Genomic DNA, 27,886 nt, shown 5'->3' with positions numbered 1-27,886 from the left:
GGGAATAAAACACAGACCTACTAGAGCATGGACTTGAGGATATGGGGAGGGGGAAGGGTAAGCGGTGATGAAGTGAGAAAGTGGCATGGACATATATACAGTACCATACATAGGGTGGATAGCTAGTGGGAAGCAGCCGCATGGCACAGGGAGATCAGCTAGGTGGTTTGTGACCACCTAGAGGTGTGGGATAGGGAGGGTGGGAGGGAGATGCAAGAGGGAAGAGATATGGGAACATATGTATAACTGATTCACTTTGTTGTAAAGCAGAAACTAACACACCATTGTTAAGCAATTATACTCCAATAAAGATGTTTAAAAATAAAAGTTTTAGGAGCTTTCTCTCTCTTAACTTTTTTTTTTCTGGGATGAAAAAAAAAAGTAATAGGAACATACATATCGATATTACCTTAAATGTGAATGGATTAAATGCTCCAGCCAAAAGACACAGGCCTGCTGAATGGATACAAAAACAAGACCCACATATATGCTGTCTACAAGAGACCCACTTCAGACCTAGGGACACATACAGACTGAAAGTGAGGGGATGGAAAAAGATATTCCATGCAAGTGGAAACCAAAAGAAAGCTGGAGTAGCAATACTCATTTCAGATAAAATAGACTTTAAAATAAAGAATGTTACAAGAGACAAGACACTACATAATGATGAAGGGATCAATCCAAGAAGAAGATATAACAATTATACATATATATGCACCCAACCTAGGAGCAGGACACACAAGCTTTAAATGACACCATAGACCTGATAGATTTAATTGATATTTATAGGACAGTCCATCCGAGAACAGCAGATTACACTTTCTTCTCAAATGCACACGGAACATTCTCCAGGATAGATCACATCCTGGGTCACAAACCAAGCCTCGGTAAATTTAAGAAAACTGAAATCATATCAACCATCTTTTCCGACCACAATGCTATGAGATTAGAGATCAATTACAGGGGAAAAAAATGTAAAAACCACAAACACATGGAGACTAAACAATACGTTACTAACTAACGAAGAGATCACTGAAGAAATCAAAGAGGAAATCAAAAAATACCTAGAGACAATTGACAACGAAAACATGACCATCCAAAACCTATGGGAGGCAGCAAAAGCAGTTCTAAGAGGGAAGTTTATAGCAATACAATCCTACCTCAAGAAACAAGAAAAATCTCAAATTAACAATCTAACTTTACACCTAAAGGAACCAGAGAAAGAAGAGCAAACAAAACCCAAAGTTAGTATAAGGAAAGAAATCATAAAGATCAGAGCAGAAATAAATGAAATAGAAACAAATAAACCATTAGCCAGACTCATCAAGAATAAAAGGGAGAAGACTCAAATCAATAGAATTAGAAATGAAAAAGGAGATGTAACAACTGACACTGCAGAAATACAAAAGATTATTAGAGATTACTACAAGCAACTGTATGCCAATAAAATGGACAACCTGGCAGAAATGGACAAATTCTTAGAAATGCACAAGCTGCCGAGACTGAACCAGGAAGAAATAGAAAATATGAACAGACCAATCACAAGCACTGAAATTGAAACTGTGATTAAAAATCTTCCAACAAACAAAAGCCCAGGACCAGATGGCTTCACAGGCGAATTCTATCAAACATTTAGAGAAGAGCTAACACCTATCCTTCTCAAACTCTTCCAAAAGATAGCAGAGGGAGGAACACTCCCTAACTCATTCTATGAGGCCACCATCACCCTGATACCAAAACCAGACAAAGACGTCACAAAGAAAGAAAACTACAGGCCAATATCACCGATGAACATAGGTGCAAAAATCCTCAACAGAATACTAGCAAACAGAATCCAACAGCACATTAAAAGGATCATACAGTGTCCCCTACATTGGCGGGCAGATTCTTGGCCGCTGCACCACCAGGGAAGTCCATGATATAATTTTATTAAAAATGTAAAATATCCCCCCAAAATCCCGTCATTTCTTTATGAGTATACCTGCAGTAAATATTTTTTAAAGGTCTTCATGGGACTGATACCATTCACCTCAGGCCAAGGGTTACCTACTGGAGTGGAAGGAAGTACGTGGGATTAGGGAAGGACATTCGCAGAGCATTACGTGTATCTAAATGCTTTCTTTCTTTTTAAACTATTTTTTTTTTAATTTTATTTGCTTATTTTCCTTATTTTTTTGGCTGCGTCAGGTCTTAGTTGTGGCACACGGGCTTTTCATTTCGGCATGTGGGCTTCTCTCTAGTTGTGGCGTCCGGGTTTTTCTTCCTCTCTGTAGTTGTGGCGCGTGGGCTCCAGAGTGCGTGAGCTCTGTAGTTTGCACCACGAGGGCTCTCTCGTTGAAGCGCTCAAGCTCAGTAGTTATGGCACGCGGGCTTAGTTGCCCTGAAGCATATGGGATTTTAGTTCCCTGACCAGGGAGCGAACCCACGTCCCCTGCATTGGACGGTGGTTTCTTTACCACTGGACTACCAGGGAAGTCCCTAAATGCCTTCTTCCTTTATAAAAAAAACTGAACAAAATATGGTAAATTGTTAATAATGTGAAAGCTAGGTGGTGGATACACAGATATTTCATTTATTAGTCTGTGCTTTACTCTTTACATTGAAATACTAGATAATGTAAAACAAGCCAACACAAAAATATCATCAACAACAATAAAAGAATTCTCTCCCACTTGGAAGGTATCAAATATAGAGCTGCCAGAATAAAAACAAAACTTCAAAAAGTGTAAATGTAATATATGCTCATTGTAAAAAAATTCCAATAATAATCAAGTGTATGAGGGAGAAAGTTAAGGTGTTTCCCTAACCTCCTCTGACAGCTCCTCTATCCAGAGGTAACCAGACACTGTCTAGAATGTATCCTTCCAGATATTTCTTTTGGACACCTACATGCAGGTGATTTTGTTTTGATTTTTGTTTTTATAAAAATGAGAATCACCAGGGAACTCCCTGGCAGTCCAGTAGTTAGGACTCCACACTTCCACTGCAATGGGCCCAGGTTCCATCCCTGGTCGGAGAACTAAGATCCTGCTAGCCAGGCAGCGCGGCCAAAAAAAAAAAAAAATGAGAATCACCGTAAGCATGTTATTCCTCAACTTGATTTTGCTCTGAACAATGTATCATAGACATCATACCAGTCTAGATTCTTGGTTGCAAACAACAGAAACTTCCTCTGGTTAATTTTTAAAAAAAGAAAGAAAGAAAGAAAAAGGAATTTGTTGGAAAGGCAAAGAACCAGCTCAGAAAATGTGCAGGAAAACCAAGATTTCTCAGGCAGCTAGAACTAAAGTCAAAATCAAGTCAGAGCAAAATCAGTAAGTCTAATAACACATTTCTGGGAAATGGCACCATTACACATTGCTGGTGGAAGCATAAATTGGCGTAAACTTTCCGAGGGGGGATTTTGTAATACCTCATCAAAATTCCAAATGTACCTATCCTTTGAGAAATTTATCCTACAGATATTTTGGCAGAGGCATGAAAGATCACAAGTACACGGGTATTCACAACAGCATTGTTTGTAAGAGCAAAAGACTGTACATCACCCAAATGTCCACCAATACAAACTGACTGAATTATAACACCTTTGTATGTATGTATGTAGTGTCTATTCTGTAGCTATAAAACAAAGAATGAACAGGTTCCTGACTTGGGATACAGAATATGCTCCAAGATCAGAAGTAGCTTATATAGATTCACATACTGTAGTGTATGTCCATAAAATATTTCTGAAAGGATACACACACAAAATTAAAAACACTGGAAAAGAAAACCAGGTGTTAAAAAAAAAAAAAGAAAACCAGGTGTTTAGGGGACAGGGATAAGAAGGACGGGAGAAAAGAGGGGGGACCTTTCCTTTGTACTCTTTGAATTCTGAACCAACTGTATATAATACCTTTTTTTTTTTTACTGATTTTTTTTCTTTCTTTTTTTTTAAATTGAGGTAAAATTGGTATATAACATACTGGTTTCATGTGTACAACATAATAATTTGACATTTGTATACACTATCACCACAATAAGTCTAGTTACCATCTGTCACCATACAAGTGACCCCCTTCACCCATTTCACTCTTCCTCACAACACCCTTCCCCTCTGGTCACCACCAATCTGTTCTCTGTATTTATGAGTTTGGTTTGGTTTGTTCATTTGTTTTGGTTTTAGATTCCACATATAAGTGGTATTTGTCTTTCTCTCTCTCACATATTCACTTAGCATAATGCCCCCAATGTCCATCCATGTTGCCACAAATGTGTGATACAAATTTTGAAAGTAAAAAGCCACATTAAAGGGTTTATTTATATGCTGTTACTCTCCTGCCCCAGCACATAGATGTTCTTTCCACTACTGCTGCCATGACCAGAAAGAATTCTAAATACCCTGTTTCTTTGTGTCACTTCCTGAGATTCAAAGTCCTAGGAAAGAACATACATGCTCATAAATTTTGCCCACAAGCTCTCTGCCAGGAGTCTGGGAAAGTACCTACCTGCAAACTTTTTTGCTTTTGTAGAAAAGTCCTGTCCCTAGGAGACTTCAAACAGTCTCAGGCTGTCCAAACAGGAAGGGGTTTCAGATGTCACACAGTCCAGATAACAACAAATTCAATGGCAACAACTTTCCACATCAAAACACACAGATCCACCTCATTCTTTTTAATGGCTGCATACAATTCTGTAGTATAAATGTTTGTTTACTGAATTTTTGTTTATATGCTTAGGATCTGAATATTTGCTGATGAACATTAATGGCGTTTTAAATATGTTGCTATTATAAATAATACGGTAATAAGCATCCTTGTATATATATATAGTCTCTATCATATTAATTTGTGCACATGTACAATTATGTTGGGAGAACTTTTTGTGAAATAAGAAAGTATGGCAAAATCATATAAAATCATATCTATAGTATGATATATAAAATGTATGTAAGAAAACATTTTCAATAAAAGACTGGAAGGAAGTGTACCAAAATGAAAATAATCCAACCAGGAACATGTCAGTCTAAATCTATAAAATCTTGAGTGTTCCCCTTATTAGATGAGGGTGAAGCAAAGACCTTGGTTAAGCATCAAAACACATCTGTGAGTCAAAAGGAAAATGTTCTTCAAATCCAGCAAGCAAGTGAGTAATCAAGAATAGACTAAGAAAATGTATGAACATTTTGCTTTGAGAGGTTAAATTTTATTGTCTTTGAAGAGCTCCTTAATATACATAAAAAGAATTCTAATTTTGCCCCCAAAATAAGGTATATTATAACTTGTTACTCCAAAAAGAATCTATATAATCGATTTCTTTTTTCAAAAAATTTATTTTTATTTTTTTTTATTGGAGTAGAGTTGATTTACTATGTTGTGTTAGTTTCTGCTGTACAGCAAAGTGAGTCAGTTATACATATACATATATCCACTGTTGTTTAGATTCTGTTCCCATGTGGGTCATTACAGAGTATTGAAGAGAGTTCCATGTATAGTCTATTTCTAAAACTAGAAAATCCCCACAAGACCTCTTCATTCTCCTGAAATTGAATCCATCTTTCCTCAAGTATAGCATGAAAAAAATATATTTAAAATTATTATACAATACTCTCAAGTTTTCTAATTTGTTTTGATACAACAATACTTGTTTCAATGCGAAGTACAATATTTTTTACTTTGCTATGGGCTCTTGTGCTTCACAGGGGATTTAACCATAATGCTGAATTATCATGTGTGGCCTACCAGTATTATGGTGTACTTATTCACATTATGGCTATAATCGTTGGGTTGTTTAAAATAATGACACAGGAGGTCTTGAAATTGAAAAGCATTATCAGATGCAATCATTTCATGAAATCTTTGCTGACCTGATTTTTCCGTAGATGGTGTGGCTAATATATGCACAATTTTTAGCAGATGACATGACAGTATTTCTCATGTAAAACAAATAATAAAAAGGTAGGTGGATTGGTGGTATCTCTAGTGGTATCCTAAATCCTAGACTCCATCTTCTTCTTCAACTTAGAAAATCTTGTGGGTTTTTTCCCCTTTTCTTTTCTTAATCCAAGCAAAGAGAAACAAATTTAGAAGAGTGAAATAATGAACTCTGTGGGAATTCCCTGGCGGTCCAGTGGTTAGGACTCCAGGCTTCCACTGCAGGGGGCACAGGTTCAATCCCTGGTAGGGGGAACTTAGATCCCACAGCCGTGCAGTGCAGCCAAAAAAAAAAGAACCTTCTTCAAAATAATGAACTCTCTTTCACTGGTGGTATTCAAGCAGAATCTGAATGATCATATATCAGGAATGCTGTGGAACTGAAACAAGCAAAACTGGTTGGTTGATTTTTAGGGTAATTTCTAATTCTATCATTTTGAGTGTTGAAATATAGAGCCAAACAATAATGTGAGATAAAATACAGACAAAAAAATTCAACTTCATTTGACCACTAACTGTAACTTAGTAATAAAGACAAACATCACAGACAGTCCCAATGTTTTTAGACTGGAATGTGGGGAAATCTTGGTATTATATACAGAAATAAGGAAATTACAAAAACTTGAGGATAATAAAACACATCAGAGTTAGAAATCACTTTCCAGACCAAGTTCTGTTCCTGCCAGCAGAGTATAGGAGAAAACAGAGGGAAAAGACAGAATGTCTGCTCTTATTAAGATTACAATCCTGTAAGGGTACAGATAAGCAGACAGGCAAGTTCTAACACACACAGATTGTCAGTGGAAGCACTAGAGACCGGGAGAGCTCATTGGAGAAGCCCGAGCCCAGATGTCAGGGTCAAGGAAGGCTTCCTGGAGTAAGTATGTCTAACCTGAGAACTGAAGAGTGAGTCGGCATTGGTGAGGCCATGAGGTGCAGAGAAAAGGGTTACAGGATGAGGGACGAGCACATGCAAAGGTCTTGGCGAGGGAGAAGAAGGGTGTTTTCAAGGATCTAAGAGTAGTTTACTAAGATCAGAGCACAAAGTATGAGGATGAGGCAGAGGTACAGAGATAGGCCAGAAAGGCAGGCAAGCAGTGACAACGCATACAGGACTTACAAGCTATGTTAAGGAAAATGGACTTTTGTCTGAGGCCATGGGCAGTCAGTTGCAAGTTTTAATCAGTGAAGAGACATGGTCAGATTTGTGTTCTATAAAGATCATTGGCTACAACGCAGAGTAGGGCTTTCTATTTTTTTTCCTTTGAACATATTTGACAGTCTGGTGAACTCTATAGATCTCATCTCAGAAGAACTGTTTAAATGCCTGAAATAAAGGGAATTCCCTGGCGGTCCAATGGTTAGGACTCCACGTTTCCACTGCAGGAGGCACGGGTTCAATCCCTGGTCGGGGAATTAAGATCCCTGCAAGCCGTGTGGCATGGCCTAAATAAATAAATAAATAAACGCCAGAAATAAAATACATAGGATTACACTAAAAAAAGAAATTAACATAATCCCATTCATAACCACATCAAAAAGAATAAAATGCTTACAAATAAGTTCAAGAAAATAAGTGCAAAATATGTACTCTGAAAAAAACTACAACTCATTGCTGAAAGAAACTGAAGCATATCTAAATAAGTGAAGGATAGCCCCTGTTCACATATTGGAAAACTTAATGGTGTTAAGATAGAAATATTCAACAAATTGATCTAGGTGCAACACAAATCATTATCAAAATCCTTAGCTGATCCTAAAATTCATATGGAAATGAAAGGAATTACAAATAGCCAAAACAGTCTTGAAACAGAAGAACAAAGTTAGAGGACTCACACGTCCTGATTTCCAAACTTAACCACAAAGCTACAGAAATCAGGACTAAGACAGTGTGGTGCTGGCAAAAGGTAGACACATAAATTACTGAAATAGAATTGAGACTCCAGAAATAAACCTTTACTTTTATGATCATCTGAATTTTAACAAGGATGCCAAGCCCATTCAATGGGGGAAAGAATAGTCTTTTCAACAAGTGGTCCTGGAATAATTCAATATCCCCATGTAAAAAGAATGAAGTTGACCCCTTCATAATACCATACACAAAAATTAATTCAAAATGGATCATATACAGCAACCCCACTCATGGGCATATACTGAGACAAAACTATAATTCAAAAAGATACATGCACCCCTATCTTCAGAGGAGCACTATTCACAATAGCCAAGACATGGAAACAACCTAAATGTCCATCAACAGAGGAATGGATAAAGAAGATGTGGTATGTATGTATGTATGTATGTATGTATATATACACATACACACAATGGAATATTTTATATATATATATACTATACACACACAATGGAATACACACACACACACACACACACACACAATGAAATACTACTCAGCCATAAAAAAGAATGAAATAAATGCCATTTGCAGTTACATGGATGGACCTAGAGATTATCATACTAAGTGAAGTAGGTCAGAAAGAGAAAAATATCATATATCATTTTTATGTGGAATCTAAAATATGACACAAATGAACTTATCTATGAAACAGAAAAGATTACCAAACTAAGTGAAGTAGGTCAAAAACAGAAAAATATCATATATCATTTTTATGTGGAATCTAAAATATGACACAAATGAACTTATCTATGAAACAGAAACAGACTCAGACATAGAGAACAGACTTGTTGCCAAGGGGGTGGGGGAAGGGGGAGGAAGGGCTTGGGAATTTGGGATTAGCAAATGCAAACGATTATATATAGAATGGATAAACAACAAAGTCCTACTACATAGCACAGGGAACTATATTCAGTATCCTGTGATAAACCATAATGGGAAAGAATATGAAAAAGAATGTATATATATTTATAACAATCACTTTGCTGTACAGCAGAAATTAACACAACATTGTAAATCACCTATACTTCAAAAAAATAAAATTTTTTAAAATGGATAAGAAACCTAAATGTAAAGCTATAAAACTTTTGGAGAAGAAAATGTAGGAATAAATCTTTATGACCTAAGGATAGGGCTTTCCCTTCTTAGACATAAAACCAAAAGCACAAGAAAGAAAAAATAGATTGATTGAGCTTCAGAAAAATTAAAACCTTTTGTGCTTCAAGGGACACTAGCAAGAGAGGTACTTCCCTGGCAGTTCAGTGGTTAAGACTCCGCACTCCCAATGCAGGGTGCAGGTTCGATCCCTGGTCGGGGAACTAGGATCCTGCATGCCATACTGTGAGGCCAAAAAAGAAAAAAATAAAAAGAAGAAGAAGAAAGGGAAAAGATAACCCATGATGTACTAGTTTTCTGGGGCTGCCATAACAAAACACCCCAGCCAGGATGGCCTCAAAAACAGAAATTAACTTTCTCACGGTTTGGGATCGAGGTGCCAGCAGGTTTGTTTTTTTCTGGGGCCTGTCTCCCTGGCTTGCAGATGGCTGCCTTCTCTCTGTATCCTCACCTGGTCTTTCCTTGTGCATGTGCATCCCTGCTGTTTCTTTGCATGTCCTGATCTCCTTATATTATAAAGATACCAGTCAGATTGGATTAGGAGGGCCTAATCCAATCTTTTAAACTGAATTTCCTCTTTCAAGGCCCTATTTCCAAATACAGTCACATTCTGAGGTACTGGGGATTAAGTTTTCAAATATACATTTTAGGGGGACACTATTCAGTCCATAACAGTTTACCATCTGGACCCCCAAATTCATGTATGTCCCACATGCAAAATAGACTCATCTCCATCCCAACAGCTCAAAAGCCTTAACCCATTCTGGCATCCGCTTGAAGTACCAAGTTTCAACTAAGTATAATCTAAATCAAGTGTGGAGGACTTCCCTGGTGGCGCAGGGGTTGAGAGTCCGCCTGCCAATGCAGGGGATGTGGGCTGGAGCCCTGGTCCAGGAAGATCCCACATGCCGCAGAGCAACTAAGCCCGTGCGTCGCAACTACTGAGCCTGCGCTCTAAAGCCTGCGAGCCACAACTACTGAGCCCGTGAGCCACAACTACTGAGCCCACGTGCCACAACTGAAGTCCTCGCACCCAGAGCCCGTGCTCTGCAACGAGAGAAGCCACCGCAATGAGAAGCCCGTGCGCCGCGACGAAGAGTAGCCCCTGCTCGCCACAACTAGAGAAAAGCCCGCCCACAGCAACAAAGACCCAACGCAGCCAAAAATAAATAAATAAATATTTAAAAATAAATAAATAAATCAAGTGTGGGAGAGACTTGAGGTTTGATTCATTCTGAGGCAAAAATCCCTCTTAAGCTGTGAACCTGTAAAAGCAAATTATCTGCTTCCAAAATACAATGGTGGGACAGGCATACAACGGACATTCCTGGTCCAAGAGGAAGAAATTGGAGAGAAGAAAGGGGTCATGGGTCCCAAGCAAGCCCAAAACTTAGCAGGAAAAATTCCCTGATTTTAAAGCTCAAGAATAATATTCTTTGGCTTGATACTCTGACCTCAGGCCCACTAAGGTAGTGGCCCTCCCCCCAACTCCCCCTGCTCAGGCTCCAGGGAGCAGCTCCAGCCCTGAGGCCCTGGGCAGCCTGTCCTGCTGAAACTCAGGGACCCTGTGGGAGTGGCAGCCCTCCCAGTCTCAGAATCACCCTCAGGGTCATTCTTCCCTTTTCTTGAAAGATAAGGCATGTTCACAGAGAACAGCTCTGTCATCCCCTCTGTTGAATCCCAGAAGTTCAATAGCCTTCCTCTGTTTTGTCCCTTTCCTGGCCTCTGCTGAAATGGCTGATTAGATCCAGGACTCACATCCATAATCTCTTTATCAAGTGATTGTTCTGCTATATCCTTGATGTTCTCTCTGGAACATGCTTTCTCATTTTTTTGCAATAAGGATAGGCTGAGAACTTTCCAAATCTTCACTTTCTGGTTTCTTTTTGCTTAACATTCCCTTCTTCAGTTTCTCTCCTCCCACATTTTACTACAAGCAACAAGGAAAAAGCTAAGTCACACCTTGAATCCTTTGCTTAGAAATCTCCTCAGCTAAACATCCAAGTTCATCACTCAAAGTTCTACCTTCCACAAAACACTAGAACACGATTCAGCTAAGTTCTTTGCCACTTTATAACAAGGATCAGCTTTCCTCCAATGTCCAATAACACGTTCCTTATTTCCATCTGAGGTCTTGAAACCAAGCAGCATCCTGTGGGGCTACTGGGGAAGCCTTTCCATGTCCCCCGTTCCTTGTTTGTAGGGAACAGACTCCAGCCTCCATGACCTTCCCTGAGTCCCAAAAGGCAGATTCAAACAGCTGCTAATCAGGGAAGGGAGGGGATGCAGAGACAAGGGAGGAGCAGTCAAGAAACAAGAGTGCAGCCTTGGGACAGGGTCCTGGTTCCCACCTCAAGGGATAGACATAACAATATCTTTAAGCCCTTTATAGAACTAAAACCCCCAACAAATGAAAGATGTCAGCATTCTTCATTCCAGAGAAGACCACCTGAGGCCAGATTAAAGCAACCAGAGAACCTCATCAGAAGATTACCTGAGACCAGATTACAGGAGTGCAGGCCCTGCACACACCCTAGTTTTATCAACCCCACCCTTGAGTCATTGCTATAAAACTCCTCACCAGGACTTCCCTGGTGGCGCAGTGGTAAAGAATCCACCTGCCAATGCAGGGGACGTGGGTTCGATCCCTGGTCCGGGAAGACCCCCACATGCCACGGAGCAACTAAGCCCGTGCGCCACAACTACTGAGCCTGCACTCTAAAGCCCACGTGCCACAACTACTGAACCTGTGAGCCACAACTAGTGAAGCCCGTGCACCTAGAGCCCATGTGCCTGGAGCCCATGGTCCACAACAAAGAGAAGCCACCACAATGAGAAGCCTGCGCACCGCAACGAAGAGTAGTCCCCGCTCACCACAAGTAGAGAAAAGCCTGCACACAGCAACGAAGACACAACGCAGCCAAAAATAAAAAATAAATTAAAAAAAACCAACAACTCCTCAACAAATCCTCCTGGGTGGGGACACACAGTTTTCAAGGGCAGAAGCTTGCTGTGTCCTCCTTTGCCCGGCAAAGCAATAAAGCTCTTCTTTTCTACTTCACCCAAAACCTCTGTCTCCAAGATTCAATTCTGCACCGGTGTACAGAGACTGAGTTTTCGGCATTAGTCTCACCAGAAGCAACTTTAACAGCCATATTTCTACCAATAGTTTCCTCGAGGCAACCTCGGCTTTTTCTAACATCACTCAAAATTCTTCCAGCCTCTACCCATTACCCAGTTCCAAAGCCACTTCTACATTTTTAAGCACTTAAAACAGCAGCACCTCAGTTCCAGTATCAAAATCTATATTAGTGGGCTTCCCTGGTGGCGCAGTGGCTGAGAGTCCGCCTGCCGATGCAGGGGACACGGGTTCGTGCCCCGGTCCGGGAGGATCCCACGTGCCGCGGAGCGGCTGGGCCCGTGAGCCGCGGCCACTGAGCCTGCGCGTCCGGAGCCTGTGCTCCGCAACGGGAGAGGCCACAACAGTGAGAGGCCCGCGTAGCGCAAAAAAAGAAAAAAAAAAATCTATATTAGTTTGGAAGGCTGCCATAACAAAATACCACAGCAAGGATGGCCTAGACAACAGAAATGTATTTTCTCACAATTCTGAAGGCTAGAGGTCCAAGTGCCAGCAAGTTTGGTTTCTTCTGAGGCCTCTCCCCTTGGCTTGCAGACGGCCACCATTGTGATGTATCCTCACATGGACTTTCCTCTGTGCACATGCATCCCTGGTGTTTTTGTATGTGTCCTAATCAACTCTTTTTATAAGGACACCAGTCAGATTGGATTAGGGTCCATCCTGGGAGTGGGTCTCATTTTAACTTAATTACCTCCATAAAGGCCCTATCCTCAAATACAGACACAAAATGAGGTAGTGGGGGATTAGGGCTTCAACATAGGAATTGTGAGGAGAACACAAGTCAGCCTATAACACATAGACTGTATTAAAATATGTGCAAATCATATATCTGATAAGGCAGTAGTATCCAGCATATACTAAGAACTCTTACAACTTAGTAAAAAGACAACCCAATTGAAAAATGAGCAATACATCTGAGAGGACATTTCTCTAAACAGGATATACATTTGGTCAAGAAGCACATGGAAAAATGCTCAACATCAGTTTGATACCAGGGAAATGCAAATCAAAACCACAATGAGAATGTACTTCATACCTACTAGGATGGCTATAATAAAAAAGACAGAAAAATAACAATTGTTAATGTGGAGAAATTGGAACCTTCTTGCATTGCTGAAAGGATTGCAAAATGATGCAGCAGCTTTGGAAAAGTCTGGCACTTTCTCAAAAAGGTAAACATATATGCCCAAGAGAACTGAAAGTATATGTCCACACAAAAACTTGTAGGTGAATGTTCATAGCAGCATGATTCATAATAGCCAAAAAGTGGAAAAAGCCCTAATGTCCATCAACTGAGAGTATATAATAAAATATGGTACGTCCAAATAATGGCATATATAACGGCATATCATCAGGCCATAAAAAGGAATGAAGTACTGATACATGCCACAGCATGGGTGAACCATGAAACCACTATGCTAAGTAAAAGAAGCCAGACACGAAAGACCACATTTTGTATGATGTGATTTCATTTGTATGAAATGTCCATAGAGACAGAAGGTAGATTATCGGTTGCCTAGCTCTTGGAGAAGGGGATGAAGTTGAAGGAAAATGGGAAACGACTGCTAATGGATACAGGGTTTCTTTCTAAAGTGATGGAAAAAAAATTTTAATTGTAATGATGGTTGCACAACTCTGAATATACAAAAACTATTAAATTATATGCTATAAGTAGGGAAATTATATGGTATGTGAATTATATCTCAATAAAACTATTAAAATACATCGGATTACATACAAAATCAATTGTTTTAAAATACAGTTATCAAAATATTTTTGAGTATAAGACAGTATCTTACGTTTTCTCTTTGTTGAAATTCTCACTTTGTTCATGCATTGTTCTCCTGAACTTGTGAGCATTTTTATTACCATTACTTTGAGCACTTTATCAGGTAAGTCATTATCTTCATTTCATTAAGGTCTTTTTTCTGGGGTTGTATCTGGTTCTTTTGTTTGGAAAATATTTCTCTGTTTCTTAATTTTCTTTGACTCTCTGTGTTGGTTCTCCCAGTGCTTTTTTTTTGGTCGCTCAGCTTGTGGGATCTTAGTTCCCCAACCAGGGATTGAACCCGGACCCCAAGCAGTGGAAGCACGGAGTCCTAACCACTGGACTGCCAGGGAATTCCCCCTCTCCCAGTTTAGAAAGAGTAGCCTGTGCTGGAGATGAATCTTGCCATTCGGCATGGCTTGAGCTCCTGATTGCCTCTCAAACTTTTTTTTTTTAATTAATTTATTTATTTTTGGCTGCTTTGGGTCTTCGTTGTGGTGCATGGGCTTCTCATTGCGGTGGCTTCTCTTGTTGTGGAGCACGGGTTCTAGGACGCGCGGGCTCAGTAGTCGTGGCGCAGGGGCTTAGTTGCTCCACGGCATGTGGGATCTTCCCGGGCCAGGGCTCGAACCTGTGTCCCCTGCATTGGCAGGCGGATTCTTAACCACTGCGCCACCAGGGAAGTCCCGTCTCTCAAACTTCTGTGCTTATCCAAATCACAGTTCTTATTCTTGGTGGCTTCTAGCAGATTCGGGTGTGCCAAGACCCGTTATTGCTCCAAAGGCATGGGAGATGCCCACACACACATTCAGGCTCCCAAACGACTACTAATTGCCTGTCCCTTCAGGTCCCCAGTGCAGGCTAATTGGAAGCCTGACCTTCAGGCAGCAACTGGGAAAGGCAGGATGTTAGCTCTACAGTCCAGCCCCTATCAAAGGGAAACCAGGAGCTGGGTATATGAGCCTATTCACTCTGTGCTGAGCCAGAGGGAATCACTGCTGGGAACACTTGTGCACCCATATAAAGATGCCTCTTTGTTCTCTGTGGTCTCAGGGGACTCATAACTGCTGAGCCCCATCACCATCCAGAGCTAGGAGATTTAGGACCGGTCCCTCAGCTTGTAGCCATAGAAGGTGGGGTGCTAGACATGTTGACAAACTCTTTTCACAGAGTATCTGGAGACTTGGCTTTATGGCTGGGGTGAGCTAGGCGGGGAGAAGGCACAGGAAGGAGAAGGCACATGCCCGTTCAGACCCTCACATGATGACTAATTATATGCCTTGTCAGCTCTCAGGTGTGGGCTAATTCGAAGCCCAAACCTTGGGCAGAAGCTGGAAAATTATGCAAACACCTGGCGGGGAGAAACGGAGAGCCTTGCATTTTTGTCTGTTCCCTCTGTGTTGAGCCTGCTGACATTTCTGTATCAAACTGCCCCTTGGTTTAATGGGGCTCCAGGGTAGTTGTGAAAGCTGTGCCCTGTTGGCTTCCAGAGCAAGGTGGCTTGGCAGCCAGTCCTTCAGGTGGCAGCCAGATAAGTTGCAGGGCTGGATGTGTGGACAAGCTCCTCCCAGAGAGAAGCTGGAGACTTGTTCGTATTGTTGGAGCGAGCTTTAGAGAGCAAGCAGGGGGACTGGTCAGGGCTCCTTCAGTCTCCTGGGAGAATCCCCGTCAGCATCCACACACAAGCTGATGAGAAGCTGAACCTTCAGGCAGTAGCTGGGAAAGTATGCAGTAAAGCTCCTTTCAGGGAGAAACTAGAGGAGGGGTGTTTTTGCCTGTCCCCTCTGTGCTGAGCCCAGGGAGGGGAATAGCCATGGAAGTACTTAAGTACGCATTTGAAATCACTCCTTCTTTTAATGTGGTCCTGGAGGACTTGCAAATGACAAGGCTGGCTGGTTGGTTCCCCAAGGCTCCCCAAGCTATGTGATTTGGGACGCAGGCCCTTGGGTGGCACCCTGCGAATTTGTGGCACTTGGTACATGGTCCAAACTCTTCACTCCCAAGGGAAAAATTGGGCACTGGGGGCTCCCTCCTGAATGCAAAAGCTCTATTTTCTATTTGCAAGTTAATGTATGAATATTACGGATTTTGTATATTTGTTCCTTGATAGTTTGCTTAATCTGACTCAGTACCCAAATCCAACCAAATCAAGGTGCAGTGATTATTGAATACCCTAACTTCTAAAGAAGAGAACTAGACTTGGGAATTGGTGATCTTGTCAAGAATTGTTGCAAGATCTGTGTGGCTGGACATCTGATCCTGCCCTGGAGAATCCTTCCCTTCCACTGGGCCATTTTCAATTTTTACAATAGGCAGATATCTAGGTTTAGCTGTCTCAAATTTTTGACATCTCAGCTAATGTGTAGGATTCAGAGCGTATTTAAAAGAGTAACAGTGCATGGAGATTTCTAGAAGACTAAAATGAAGTTCTTAAAAATACGTTAATCAAAATACCCCAGGTGTTCGGTACCCAAATCTGCAACCTTGACACTACAGACGATACCATCCCTCCTTATCTTTCTCTTTGTCTTCCTGACAGTATCCCCATTGTATATTATTTGTTGAAGATGGTTGCATGTACTAAAGTGTTACTGCTTTTATAATGTCGAAGCCCAGTAGATAAGCTAAATGCAGTATCACTTCTTTTAAATAAAGTTATGGGACAGTTTACTGATGGGTATTACAACTGTATGTATGACAAAAGCATTAGAACTGCACAGAGAAAGGGTGTAGTGAAGTATTTTTCATAGGATCTACTAACTAGGTGGTACCTGACTCTCCCTACTGCATGTGACCAAAACCTACAGAAAAGAAAATCCAGCATAACATACATGTAAAATCCCACTAAGGTATCCATCATTAGAAAATAAACTCTGCTGGGAATTCCCTGGAGGTCCAGGGTTTAGGACTCTGCGCTCTCCACTGCTGAGGGCCTGGGTTCCATCTCTGGTCAGGGAACTAAGATCCCACAAGCCACGCAGCCAAAAAAAAAAAAAAAAAAAAAAAGAAGACTCTGCCTTTTAAAAACTACAATCATGCCTTGTTGAATGGGCCAGAAAAACCCTGTTTTATTGAACTGATAATGAGTTTTCTATGATGACTAACCCAGTTTAATAAAACTCTTCTCAATTCTTGCCACTAAAATATGAATGGAAGGAAGAACGAGGTTGGGAAAGACCTCATTTTGAAACTTTTCAGAGCAAATCTCAATTTTTGCAAGGCTATTATCATTTGTTAATTTGACATGAAATTTAAGAAACAAGCAAGGACTGGGAATTCCCTGGTGGTCCAGTGGTTTAGAACTTCGTGCTTCCACCGCAGGGGGAAACGGGTTCGATCCCTGGTGGGGAACTAAGATCAGCAAGGCGGAGCGCGGCCAAAAAGAAAGGAAGGGAGGAAGGAAGGGAGGAAGGGAGGAAGGGAGGGAGGGAGGGAAGGGAGGAAGGAAGGAAGAAACAAGGAGGAGAAAAAGAAACTATTTAAGCTGTAACAGAGCTTTTTTAGAGTTTGTCTTGTAGCAATTAACTTTCAAAACTTCTTAACAGCTCGGTCAGAAAACCCAAGTGAATTCACAGGTGCTTATGGAAAGGTGGAGAACTTGGAAGGAAATATGAAAGGGTTGGGAGGAGAGATGTGAGTCATACTGCTTTATTTCCCCTAGCCTTTGTTGACTCGAACAGATTTGTTTCCGTTCTAATTCTCTGCCATCTTTATAAAAGATAGAGAAATATATAGTGTCAGAAATGTGATTTATAATAGCATCATTACTCCATAATTGAAAACACTGCGTGTTTGGTTGTCTAGGAGAATATGCCCATCAGAAATAACCTGTAGCTCTGGAGGCCAGTGGGTTGCTATGACAACCAGACAAAAGAGTTTAATAATAGCTCTCCCTCATAGCTGGAAAACTGACAAAAAGATGAGAGCTCTGAATGCAAGTGTTTCTCATATAAATGCAAACAAGCACGAAATACATTTCTTTCTTTGTTCAACAAACATTCATGGAATGCGGATGATGTGCCCGGCACTATGTTAGGAGCTGCGGAAAAGATAGACGTGGTTCCTCCATGAAGAGTGCACATTTTAGTTCAGGAGACATATAATAAAGAGTAAACAAATCAATACATGGAATAATGCCAGCATGTGAGGAGGCCGTACAGGAAAGTAATGGGACTGGGATACTAAACAAGCAGTATCTAGTACAGAATATGGAGAAGAACCCAGTCACAGCATATATCAAAAATCTTGTCTTTAGACAAGAAGTGAAATAGAGAATGGAGTCATATTCTTCATTCATGTACTAATAGAAATACAACTACTAACACAAGTATTACTTACTCTTCACTCGCGGGCGGACGTTAGGGTTCCATGTGCAAATCAGGGTTGTTTGAGTGTTTTTAAAATAAGTATGGCTATTTGTAATGAAAATCATGATGATAAAAGTTATATACTTGACAGAAGCAATTACTCAAAATGTTCCCTGGCAGCTGTTTTGAAGTTTTCACAAACACAAAAAGTGACACTATACGTGTATATTGCACGAACTATGATTAACCTGAAGGCGGTATAAGAATTCAGCAAGAAACTAAGTTTTGAATAGACTATGGTGGTTAATTGGTCTGGGCTTCAACAGAGGGGGAGAGGAGTAGCTTATATTCACACAGCACTGCAAAGATGATCCAGGCACAGAAAATGCTACAATGTTGCTAAATAGCCTATTTTGCTCTAAGAAATGTCCAGTTTTCATCACTACTCTATAATTGATAGCTCACATTTTCATTAGAAGCAATGTTTGCTGTTTAAGATAATTAATACTGCCGTTGATTACACAGAGCCATTTTTCAGTACTCTTTTCCTTCCTTTTAGGAAGTTGGAATATTCTACGATATAATGCCAATATGAGACTTTGGCTCATGATGTACGGTACCAGTACACACTGAGCCTAGAAGGCTTTGTTTAATCAAAACAAGGTGAAGTGCCCTTGCCTTTTCTGTACACGGCGGTAGCGGGAGCCCAGGGAGCTCTCTGAGTGTTTCTGGGGTAGGAGACCTAGCCATCTTGCATTGACTGCCGTAACTGCTAGGATGGTGTTATCACTCTGGCCGCCATGTGACAAAACCTGGCCTGACAGATGGTGTGATAGAGACTGCTGTTCAACCTAATAGCCTTTTCCCTCATTCCATAAGAAGGAACCCTTGAAGTTTAACTAGATACATGTTGACCCAGAACAAAGACTACCTCTCCTAGGCACTCTTGCTGCTAGGTATGTCCACGTAGTTAAGATCTGGCCAATGTCATGCAACTGAAGCAATGCTCACGACTTCCCTCACAGGGAAGGGTCATGTCCTCCCCTCCCCCTTCCTCCCCTTTTAATGGATGGAATGTGGACACAAGGGTGAACCAGCTTGGACCACGTGGATCGGGACAACACCCCAAGGGTAGCAGAACAAGAAAACAGAAAAGCCTGGGTGCCAGTCCACTTTCTAGATGAGGGATAACATAACAGATTGGACTTTCGCATGAGAAATTTCGTATGAGAAACTTATTTACACAATTACGGGTCTCCATTACATACAACCGCCCCTATATTCTAATCAACGCACAAAATGAGGGAACACATTGCCCCATGATATCTTCTCTGTACAAAGAAAGCCCTGAAGACACTGAGACCCTGGATCAGGCTGTACCTGAAGTGAGTGCCATGGCTGAATTTTTCAGTTACAGTACGTGAAAACAAAATTCTATTCTATTTTCTTAAGATGATCTAAATTAAGGTGATATTAATTTATCTGAGAGTCCTGGCTCTTCTTTTTCTTCAAGGCACAAACATATCTGTTTTGGAAGAAATACTTTGCCTGACATTTACATGGTCCTTTTAAACTAGTTTTCCTACAATTAATGAATAGTTTGCCCAAAAGGATATTCCTGATTGATATAGTGGGTCTGAGCAGCAATTTTAGCTTTAGAGGTGAGAATGAAAAATGGTGACTCCAATATAGACAGGTGACTCCCCACAGACTAGGCTGTTTTAGGACAAAATGTCTCAGATATGGATGGAATGTTATATACAACAGTATCAGTTTCCTACTCTCCCTGTGCCTTGGACCATGTTGAGTCCTCAAGGTTAAAGATGTGAGGAATGGAAGTTTGATGAAACAGATAAGAATGACAAAGGGCGCAGAGTAAAGGAGGGGGGCCCTTCCCCCTATTCTGCACAAACCTATGCTTCCACCGGTACTCTGAGGTTTGGCAACTTCTGTGAACAGTGTCTTTTGCTTTTTCTTATTATTAAAAAAAAAACTGGTTTGTATACATTGAACCCTCTAGTTGGTTCTAAAAATGACAGTGATTCTTTTAGGTTTCTACTGATAGTCACATTTTCTATAAGTAAGGTTGCTTCCTCATACTTCCCTGCTTTATCATATTTGCTGTAACAAATGTTCCTTTAAAGTTAGTTAGAATGATGAAAGGGTTAAAGGTTTTACGCAGGTATGGGGAGGAGAGACTGTCACAGCGCTCTTATCTTGAGTCTGATGAGCTTCAGAAGTAGTCATACTTTTATAATTTCAGGGATGTTATGACACCAGCCTTTTTCTTGGGAGTAGATCAAAAGTGTTCCCCAGGGGCTTCCCTGGTGGCGCAGTGGCTGAGAGTCCGCCTGGCAATGCAGGGGACGCGGGTTCGTGCCCCGGTCCGGGAGGATCCCACGTGCCGCGGAGCGGCTGGGCCCGTGAGCCGCGGCCGCTGAGCCTGCGCGTCCGGAGCCTGTGCTCCGCAGCGGGAGAGGCCACAACGGTGAGAGGCCCGCGTACCGCCAAAAAAAAAAAAAAAAGTGTTCCCCAGATGCTCAACAAGATGAGGTACAAATATATCTACTTTACTCTTTTGGAAATCCTAACACCACTTATGGTTTGAACTTAAAAGAATTTTTAAAAATTGGGGTCCTTTGAGCTTTTCAGACTACAGGGACAGATACGAAAGATGATTAACGTCATTCTAAATCTTACAAATAGCAGTCCTACAAACATATTTATTAAAAGATGTGCTGATTAATTGGAAAACAGAGACAAGGGTACTTTCCAGTCAAGAAGGGATTTCAACACTGCTAGTTGTCATTCACTGTACAAGCAAGGGTTTTATACATTTAACAGAAACAATGAATTAAAAAATCAGAAAGTCTAGATTCTAGTATGTTTTATTTGTAACTAATCACATACAAATCACTTATCCGTAAAATAATGATTAACAACTATTCTCTAATTCACAAATATAGCACGAAACCAAAATTCTTCCCAAGAAAACCTCTTTGTAAACCAAGATATTACTACTATTTCGCTTAGGCTTTAACTTAAAGGTTGAAAATGACAATTGGAGAATCTGTCTTTTATCAATCAGTTGCACACCTTAATTCTGCAGAAGGATAGTCTGGTTGAGATGATCACTGTTCTATTTCAACCCAACAAAGGAAAAAGCTATCAACAAGAAGTTACTGGTGAAGAAAAAGTTGGCCAAAAAATAACCCTATTGAGAAACAGCTTTGTGTTAAGGACAGTGCCGAAAGCAACCTTGATGTCAAATGGAAGAAAATTGAGCCTCAGGCAACTAAAAGCATGTCTGTCCTTCTGAAGGAACACATACTGGTAGGATAAGCAAGCATCTTACTTCGCTAAAAATGTTGAACAGGAATGTCTTGTAGAATCTTCAAACAGCCCATCAAAATGGCTAAGAAATATCTTTGAAAAAAAAACCTTTTATGTCTTCCTCTCTGTTTTCATCCTATGGTATTTCAATAAAAAATCCAGTTCCCTACCAGAAAGAGCACATTCCTCTGTACTCTGCCCGGGTGTAAGAAATGTTAGCACGGCTGTCACTAGAGAATAAACACAGAAGAGGAATTATCATGTCACTGAATGAAGATTCAGGGAGATAATTCTGATTGTGTGTAGAAAAAGTTATACACCATAAACATCTGGTCACTTATCATGTATATGTGTCAATAACAACTATATCTAATAAACCCTCAAGAGGTAAGCACTTATGTTTTCATGTATTTAACAAAGTAAGTTTTGTGTGATTTATTCTCTATTTCTGGACTTTCTTTCCCTTACGTATGCTGACAGAAACAAAGACTGGAGTATGGTTCATAGAGAAACACAGAACAGATACAAATACCATAATAAAATAGCCTTGTACACCACTGCATAGAGAAATATTTTAGACGAAATATACTTTCACTACCTGGCCCCAAATGCTATCATCCACTTACGTTATTTAACTGTAAACTTTTAATAGAAAAATACCTTTAAGCTGATAATAACATTTAGCGACTTACAAAACTGACAGAATTTTTCAATGCTACACAAAACAGTTCTATACACAACTTAAAGTTTGAAAATTCTTTGCTGGCACTTGATTTTATAGTTGATAGACACAATAACTACTGATTTCAATAAAATACTGTTCTTAACTAATACATACTTTCAAAACCAATATTACTCACAAAACAGTAAAGAATAATCACATCTTGTTGACAAATCTTCTAAGATAAACACCAAAACTGTACAGCCAAAATATTTTAAGAATCACATAAACTTTTTAGGACAGTGGATAAAAATTTTCACAATCATGTCCAGTGAAAAAAGGATTATTCCTCTGATTCAGTGAAGCATGTATCAAGTATAGATTTAAAATATGAACCTACAAAGCAAGTTACTGGGTTGTTTTTTTTTAACGGTTTTTAGATGATTGGTGACACTACTAGAATGGAATTTTTTTAGATGGAAAATTGGTCACTATTTGCAAATACACGTTATATTACAGATTTAAAACTGAAATTTCTTTTCAAACAGTAGAATCGTTTTTTTGTTTTTACTTTCAGTGAGCTTATGACCATTCTATATATTATCACAAATGAAATCACCATTCAGTCACATTAAACATATGTATTTTTTTTTTTTTTTTCACAAAAGAGGAGAAAACTGAACTAAAACTTAGCAGACTATATCTGTTAGAACACATTTTGTAAAAACCCACTAGTTTAAAGTTTTGGAAATCTACCACACTGTTCTGAAGGAAAATATAGGCTTTCCAACCCTCTCTAGTAATTCCTATCCAATCAGTTTTCTATTGTAGAAATTAAAATTCAAGTTGAAGTACTTGTGGCACAAGACAGAATGTAAGATTTAATAATAGAAGACTATTGATTACAACTAACTTATATTGTCATCAAACATAAACATCCTAAACAATCAACACTGGACTTTTAGAACAGTAAATTATTAAATAGGTTGATTTCTTTTCATGTTTAAATTCTGTAACATTAAATTACGTTAGTATTTCAAACAATACCCTTTCTAAACCACACCTGAAATTAATCAACTTTTTTTCTTTTTTTTTTTTTTTTCCAGCAAAACGAAAGGGTCTCTTTAAGATACTTTCCAAAGCAGTAAGAACACCTCAGTGTTTCAGCTTATCTATAACACACTCTGCTGGCCCTGCGCATTTCACTGAGGGGCTACCTGGACCCACAAATCATCATCAGATAAAGAACTCGAACTTCCTGACTCAGAGTCCAGCTCACTGAATCCACCTAAATCCCACTCCGTGCTAGATTCACTGGGTACTTCTTCCTCCTCAGTGAGAAAACTCTGACCAGGTTCAAGGCAGGAAGGATAAACGCGAGCTGAGAGGCAAAAAAAGTTAGAATCAAACTGGAACAGGCCTAACGTGGTACCTATATTAATCCACTGGTCACCCCTAATATCATATTCATACACGGTCACCCGGTTCTTCTTCCACTGCGGGGTGCGTGAGGTGATCAGCAAGAGTTTTTGGCCATGATTGATAATCCGGTAGTTGTTGGTCTCTGACACCAAGGGAATGTTATTAATCTGCCTCCACTCTCCTCTGACTGGATTGTAGACCTTCATGACAGGGATGTCGCAGATGCAATAGATCTCATCATTGAAGACACAGGCTTCCTGAAAGTCATTGCGCTTCAGAGAAACACACTTCAGCCACATATTATGGCTGGGATCGAAGCAGAACATGCGCTTACTATTGAGAGCGTAAAGATAGTTCTGAATTACCATCAGATCGAAGGAAATAAAAGAATGGGGCAGTGGAGCCACCAGTGCCCACTGGTTCCTCTGGACACTGTAGCACTCCACCTCCTTCAGTTTAATGCCGGTAATAGGGTCTCGCCCACCCAAAATGTAAATGTAGCCATTGAGGTATGCCACATCCATGCCCTCACGGCAGAGCAGGCGGTCAGCAAGTTGCTGCCAACTATTCTGGGCTGGTTTATACACCCAGAGGTCTTTCCTGGGCTGGGCGGCCAGATAGATGTCATGGTCCGGAGAGACACAGACAGCTAAGGTGGTCACAGTCCTAGTGTGAGCAAGGCAGGTCAAAGGTGACGGCACTTTGTAAATGTCCCCCGAGTATGGGTCACAGCACAGAAAGGGATCTCTGGGATGTCCAAAGAAGATCACCATCTTCTTGGCATACACACCCAGCCTCTGGGGTGGATTTTCTGCCACGGACACAACGGAGCTGCTGCTGCAGCCGCCGCCGCCACCAGCGCCGCTGACACTGCTAACGCCGCCGCCGCCGCCGCCGCCGCCGCCGCCGCTGCTGCAGCCGCTGCTGCTCTCTGGCTTTGGCACCAGAGACTTGCACAACGCGTCACCATATCGCATCTGCCGGGCCCCTTCGACAAGGTCCAGACAGTACTTCTTCACCATGGTGTTGGTCAGCAGCCCCTCCAGGTAATTCCGATCTTCATCGGTGAAGTGTGTCCAGCGGACACACTTGAAGACTTCTGCAGCGCTGGGACCCCGCTCCTTGGGAGCCGCCTCCAACCACTGCACCGCCACATGGCACACGGTCTGCTCATGCTCGATGTTTAGGCTGTCCAGGCGCAGGACAGTCAGAAGTTGGGCCAGGGTCAGATCTGCCAGAGACTCCTCCCGAATCGAACTCATCTGGCTGAGCTGCTTGAAGTTGTGGGCTATAAACGACTGGGCCTGTGATCGCAGCTTGCGATGGCCGAAGGCGTCGGCGAACTTGAAGATGGCCGTGCAGTTGGCCAGGTCAAGGCGGCGGGCTAGGAAGGAGGCACAGGCTTCACGCACATACTCGAGCTGCAGCATGTCGGAGGCGGCGTACAGGCGCTCCACGTTGGATTCACTCAGAGACACACGACCCGTGTAGCAGTAATCGACCAGCACCTCGAAGGACTCGGCATCCACATCGTGCATGGTCACGTTCGTCTGGTGACTCTCGTACATGCCGCCGGTGAACATGCTCTTGAAGTAGGGACACGCGGCAGCCAGCACGTTACGGTTGCAGGGGAAGAGGCGGCCCGTGCCAGGCCCGCTGCCAGGCGTGACCACCTCGATGGTCACATCACAGAGCAGCCGCGCGTCGTAGAAGGACTTGAGCTGGGCCAGCAAGGCTGCGGAATGGGCCGTGTCCTTCAGCTCCTCCGGGCCCGTGAAAAAAGCCGAAACCGTGGGTTTGTGAACCCTTTTGGGCCGCTTCCCGCCGCGGGGACTAGCGAGGCGGCGAGAGCGCGAAGCTTCTTCCCGGGACTGCATGGTGGAGATGCTGGCGGGGAGCTGAGGACGAGTACGGGTGCAAGGACCGGGCTCTGGCGCCTCCTCACCCTCTGCTCGCTGACGCTAAGACCGCGGTGTCTCCGGAGAGACTGCAGCACGGGTCCATTTATTTAAGTCAACCCTACGCCGCGGTGCCGCCTCCCTCGACCGCGTAGACCGCGTCCGACTCACCCGTTTCCAGTTCCACGCCCTTTCTCCGCCTCAGCTCGCCCTCACAGGACCTACTGGCTGGAACCGAGCGATCCGCCACCGCCGCGCTGGCAACACCAGTAGGCGTCCAGGGGAACTACGGCTCCCAGGTTACCTTTCGCGCCTCGAGGCACGCCGGGGCCCTCCGGACTCTGCGGCATAGGCTGCGGCACCGGCTGCGGCACGGGCTGCGGCACGGTACCCGCTTTGCATGTTGGGAGTAGTAGTAGCCGCAATAACATCGCGAGATTGTCGGCTGTTCATTGTTTCGGATGACGGAGTTAGAAATCACTAATTCTCTTCTATTCGGTGTTATGGTTTGGAACTTTGGGTGTGGAATTCAGATTAGATACCCGCTCTAGTGTTTATCAATTGTTTGACTTCTCTCTCAGAGCTCTTGTTTTTGAAAACGTTAATAGCAATAGTATTTCATAGCATGTGACGATTGAACTAAATTGCGTAGGTGATATACCTCTAAATTGCCTAGGCGATACACGCATAAGCTGCGTAGGCTGGATATACTTGCTCTGAATAAATATTTGTTGATTAGTAGAATAACATACTTATACGTAGTACCCATAATATAAAGGTTCAATAAGTTTTAGCTTTTCTCCTAACGTTTATGAAAGATGTCACAACCTCTCATTTGAAATCATGAGCCTGTAGGAAAACGGGAAAAACCCTGCAGGTTTCTGCAGAGATACCTTTAAGTTTTGGGGGTTTTGTTTTTTTAATAAATAGATTTTAAGATCAGTTTTAGATTTCCTGGAAAATTCAACAGAAAGCTACAGGAAGCTCCCATATATTCCACCCCTTCTCAGTTTCCGCTGTTTACAACATATTGCATTAGTGTATGCCGTTGTTACAAGTGATGAGCTTAACACTGATATATCATTAATTAAAGCGTGTAGTTTATTTTAGGGTTTACTCTTTGTGTTGTACAGATCTATGGGTTTTGAAAAATGTATGTCACGTACCTATCATCATTACAGTAATACACGGAATCGTTTCACGGTCCTAAAAATCCTCTGTTCAATCTACTTATGCCTCCTCTTCCTTGCCCCCCAGCCCCTGGGGAACACTGATCTTTTTATTGTCTAATTTTACCTTTTCCAGAGTGTCTTGCAGTTGGAATATATCTTCTTTCACCTGACAATATTCATTTAAGATTCCCATGTCTTTTCACGGCTTGATAGTCATTTCTTTTTATCATTGAGTAATATTCCATTGTGTACGTATACCAGTTTACTTACCCATTTCCCTGCTAAATGACATTTTGTTTGCTTTGAATTTTTACAATTATGAATAAAGCTGCTATAAACACTCGTGTTGGTTACTGCATGGACATAAGTTTTCAACTCATTTTGGTATATGCCAAGGACTGTGATTGCTGGATCACATGGTAATACTATGTTTAACTTGGTAAGGAAGTGCCAAAATGTTTTCCAAAGTGGTGGCCTGTTTTGCGTTCCCACCAGCAATTAATGAGCGTTCCTATTGTTCCACATCCTCCCTAGCATTTGGTATTGTCAGTGTTTTGCATTTTACACCGTACAGCCTTTAAACTTGCCTCTCTGGGAAAAAATTCTGAAGGATCTGATCATATTTTAAACATCTAGCAATATCTGCAGGGCTGTTCAACTGTGGTCTCGGCAGTATGTATGAATTTTCTCAAATACGCAAATCAAGAATATTAATAGATGCTTTGGTGGTCTCACAAAGTCTATATTTCATGATCCAGAAGTAGTGCTGAAGTATTTTCGTCAATTCTCTTGATATGAATGTCCATAGCTAATCCAATATAGCTCCTATCACTACCATCCCCAAATTAACTGAAGATTCTGGAATTCTAGTTATTAAGGAGAATTTTAAATAAAAATATTTAACAAAGAGACCTTGTACTGTGTGGGATCCTAAGAGTTCAGCATCACACATGCCCAAACATCCCTTGAATTAGTCTGGTCTAATGGATGCTTTACAAAAGTGTTTTTATATTTGTATTTATCAACATTGTTTCACTATAAAATCCTCAAAATAAATTGTGCTCAGTCATTGAGTTTTAACTTTTTCATATATGCCTCTAACAGTGTAATTTGCTTTCGACTGCTTTTCACAAAATTCAAAATATTTATTAGACACTGTGCTGTAAGGCCTACAGCAGTATTGTTCAGTAACATTTTCTGTAATGATGAAAATGTTCTATATCTGTGGTATCCATTATGGTAGCCA

General features: G+C 41.3%; 2 protein-coding genes across 2 annotated transcripts in view; both read right to left on the bottom strand.

Moving 5' to 3' along the window:
• KBTBD7 (kelch repeat and BTB domain containing 7) overlaps positions 1-27,886 on the bottom strand; it is a 133,073-nt gene that overhangs the window by 26,744 nt on the left and 78,443 nt on the right. The gene's annotated exons all lie outside the window — the stretch shown is intronic.
• On the bottom strand, positions 20,875-26,579 carry LOC102973785 (kelch repeat and BTB domain-containing protein 6). Its single transcript, XM_007121630.4, has one exon. The coding sequence runs from the start codon at positions 25,445-25,447 to the stop codon at positions 23,351-23,353; it is 2,097 nt and encodes a 698-aa protein (XP_007121692.2). The 5' UTR covers positions 25,448-26,579; the 3' UTR covers positions 20,875-23,350.

This window comes from Physeter macrocephalus, chromosome 13 (assembly GCF_002837175.3).
Source record: "Physeter macrocephalus isolate SW-GA chromosome 13, ASM283717v5, whole genome shotgun sequence".
Taxonomy (NCBI): Eukaryota; Metazoa; Chordata; class Mammalia; order Artiodactyla; family Physeteridae; genus Physeter; species Physeter macrocephalus.
Note: the sequence above shows the minus strand (reverse complement) of the source record. Positions and strands in the feature narration are given on the sequence as shown.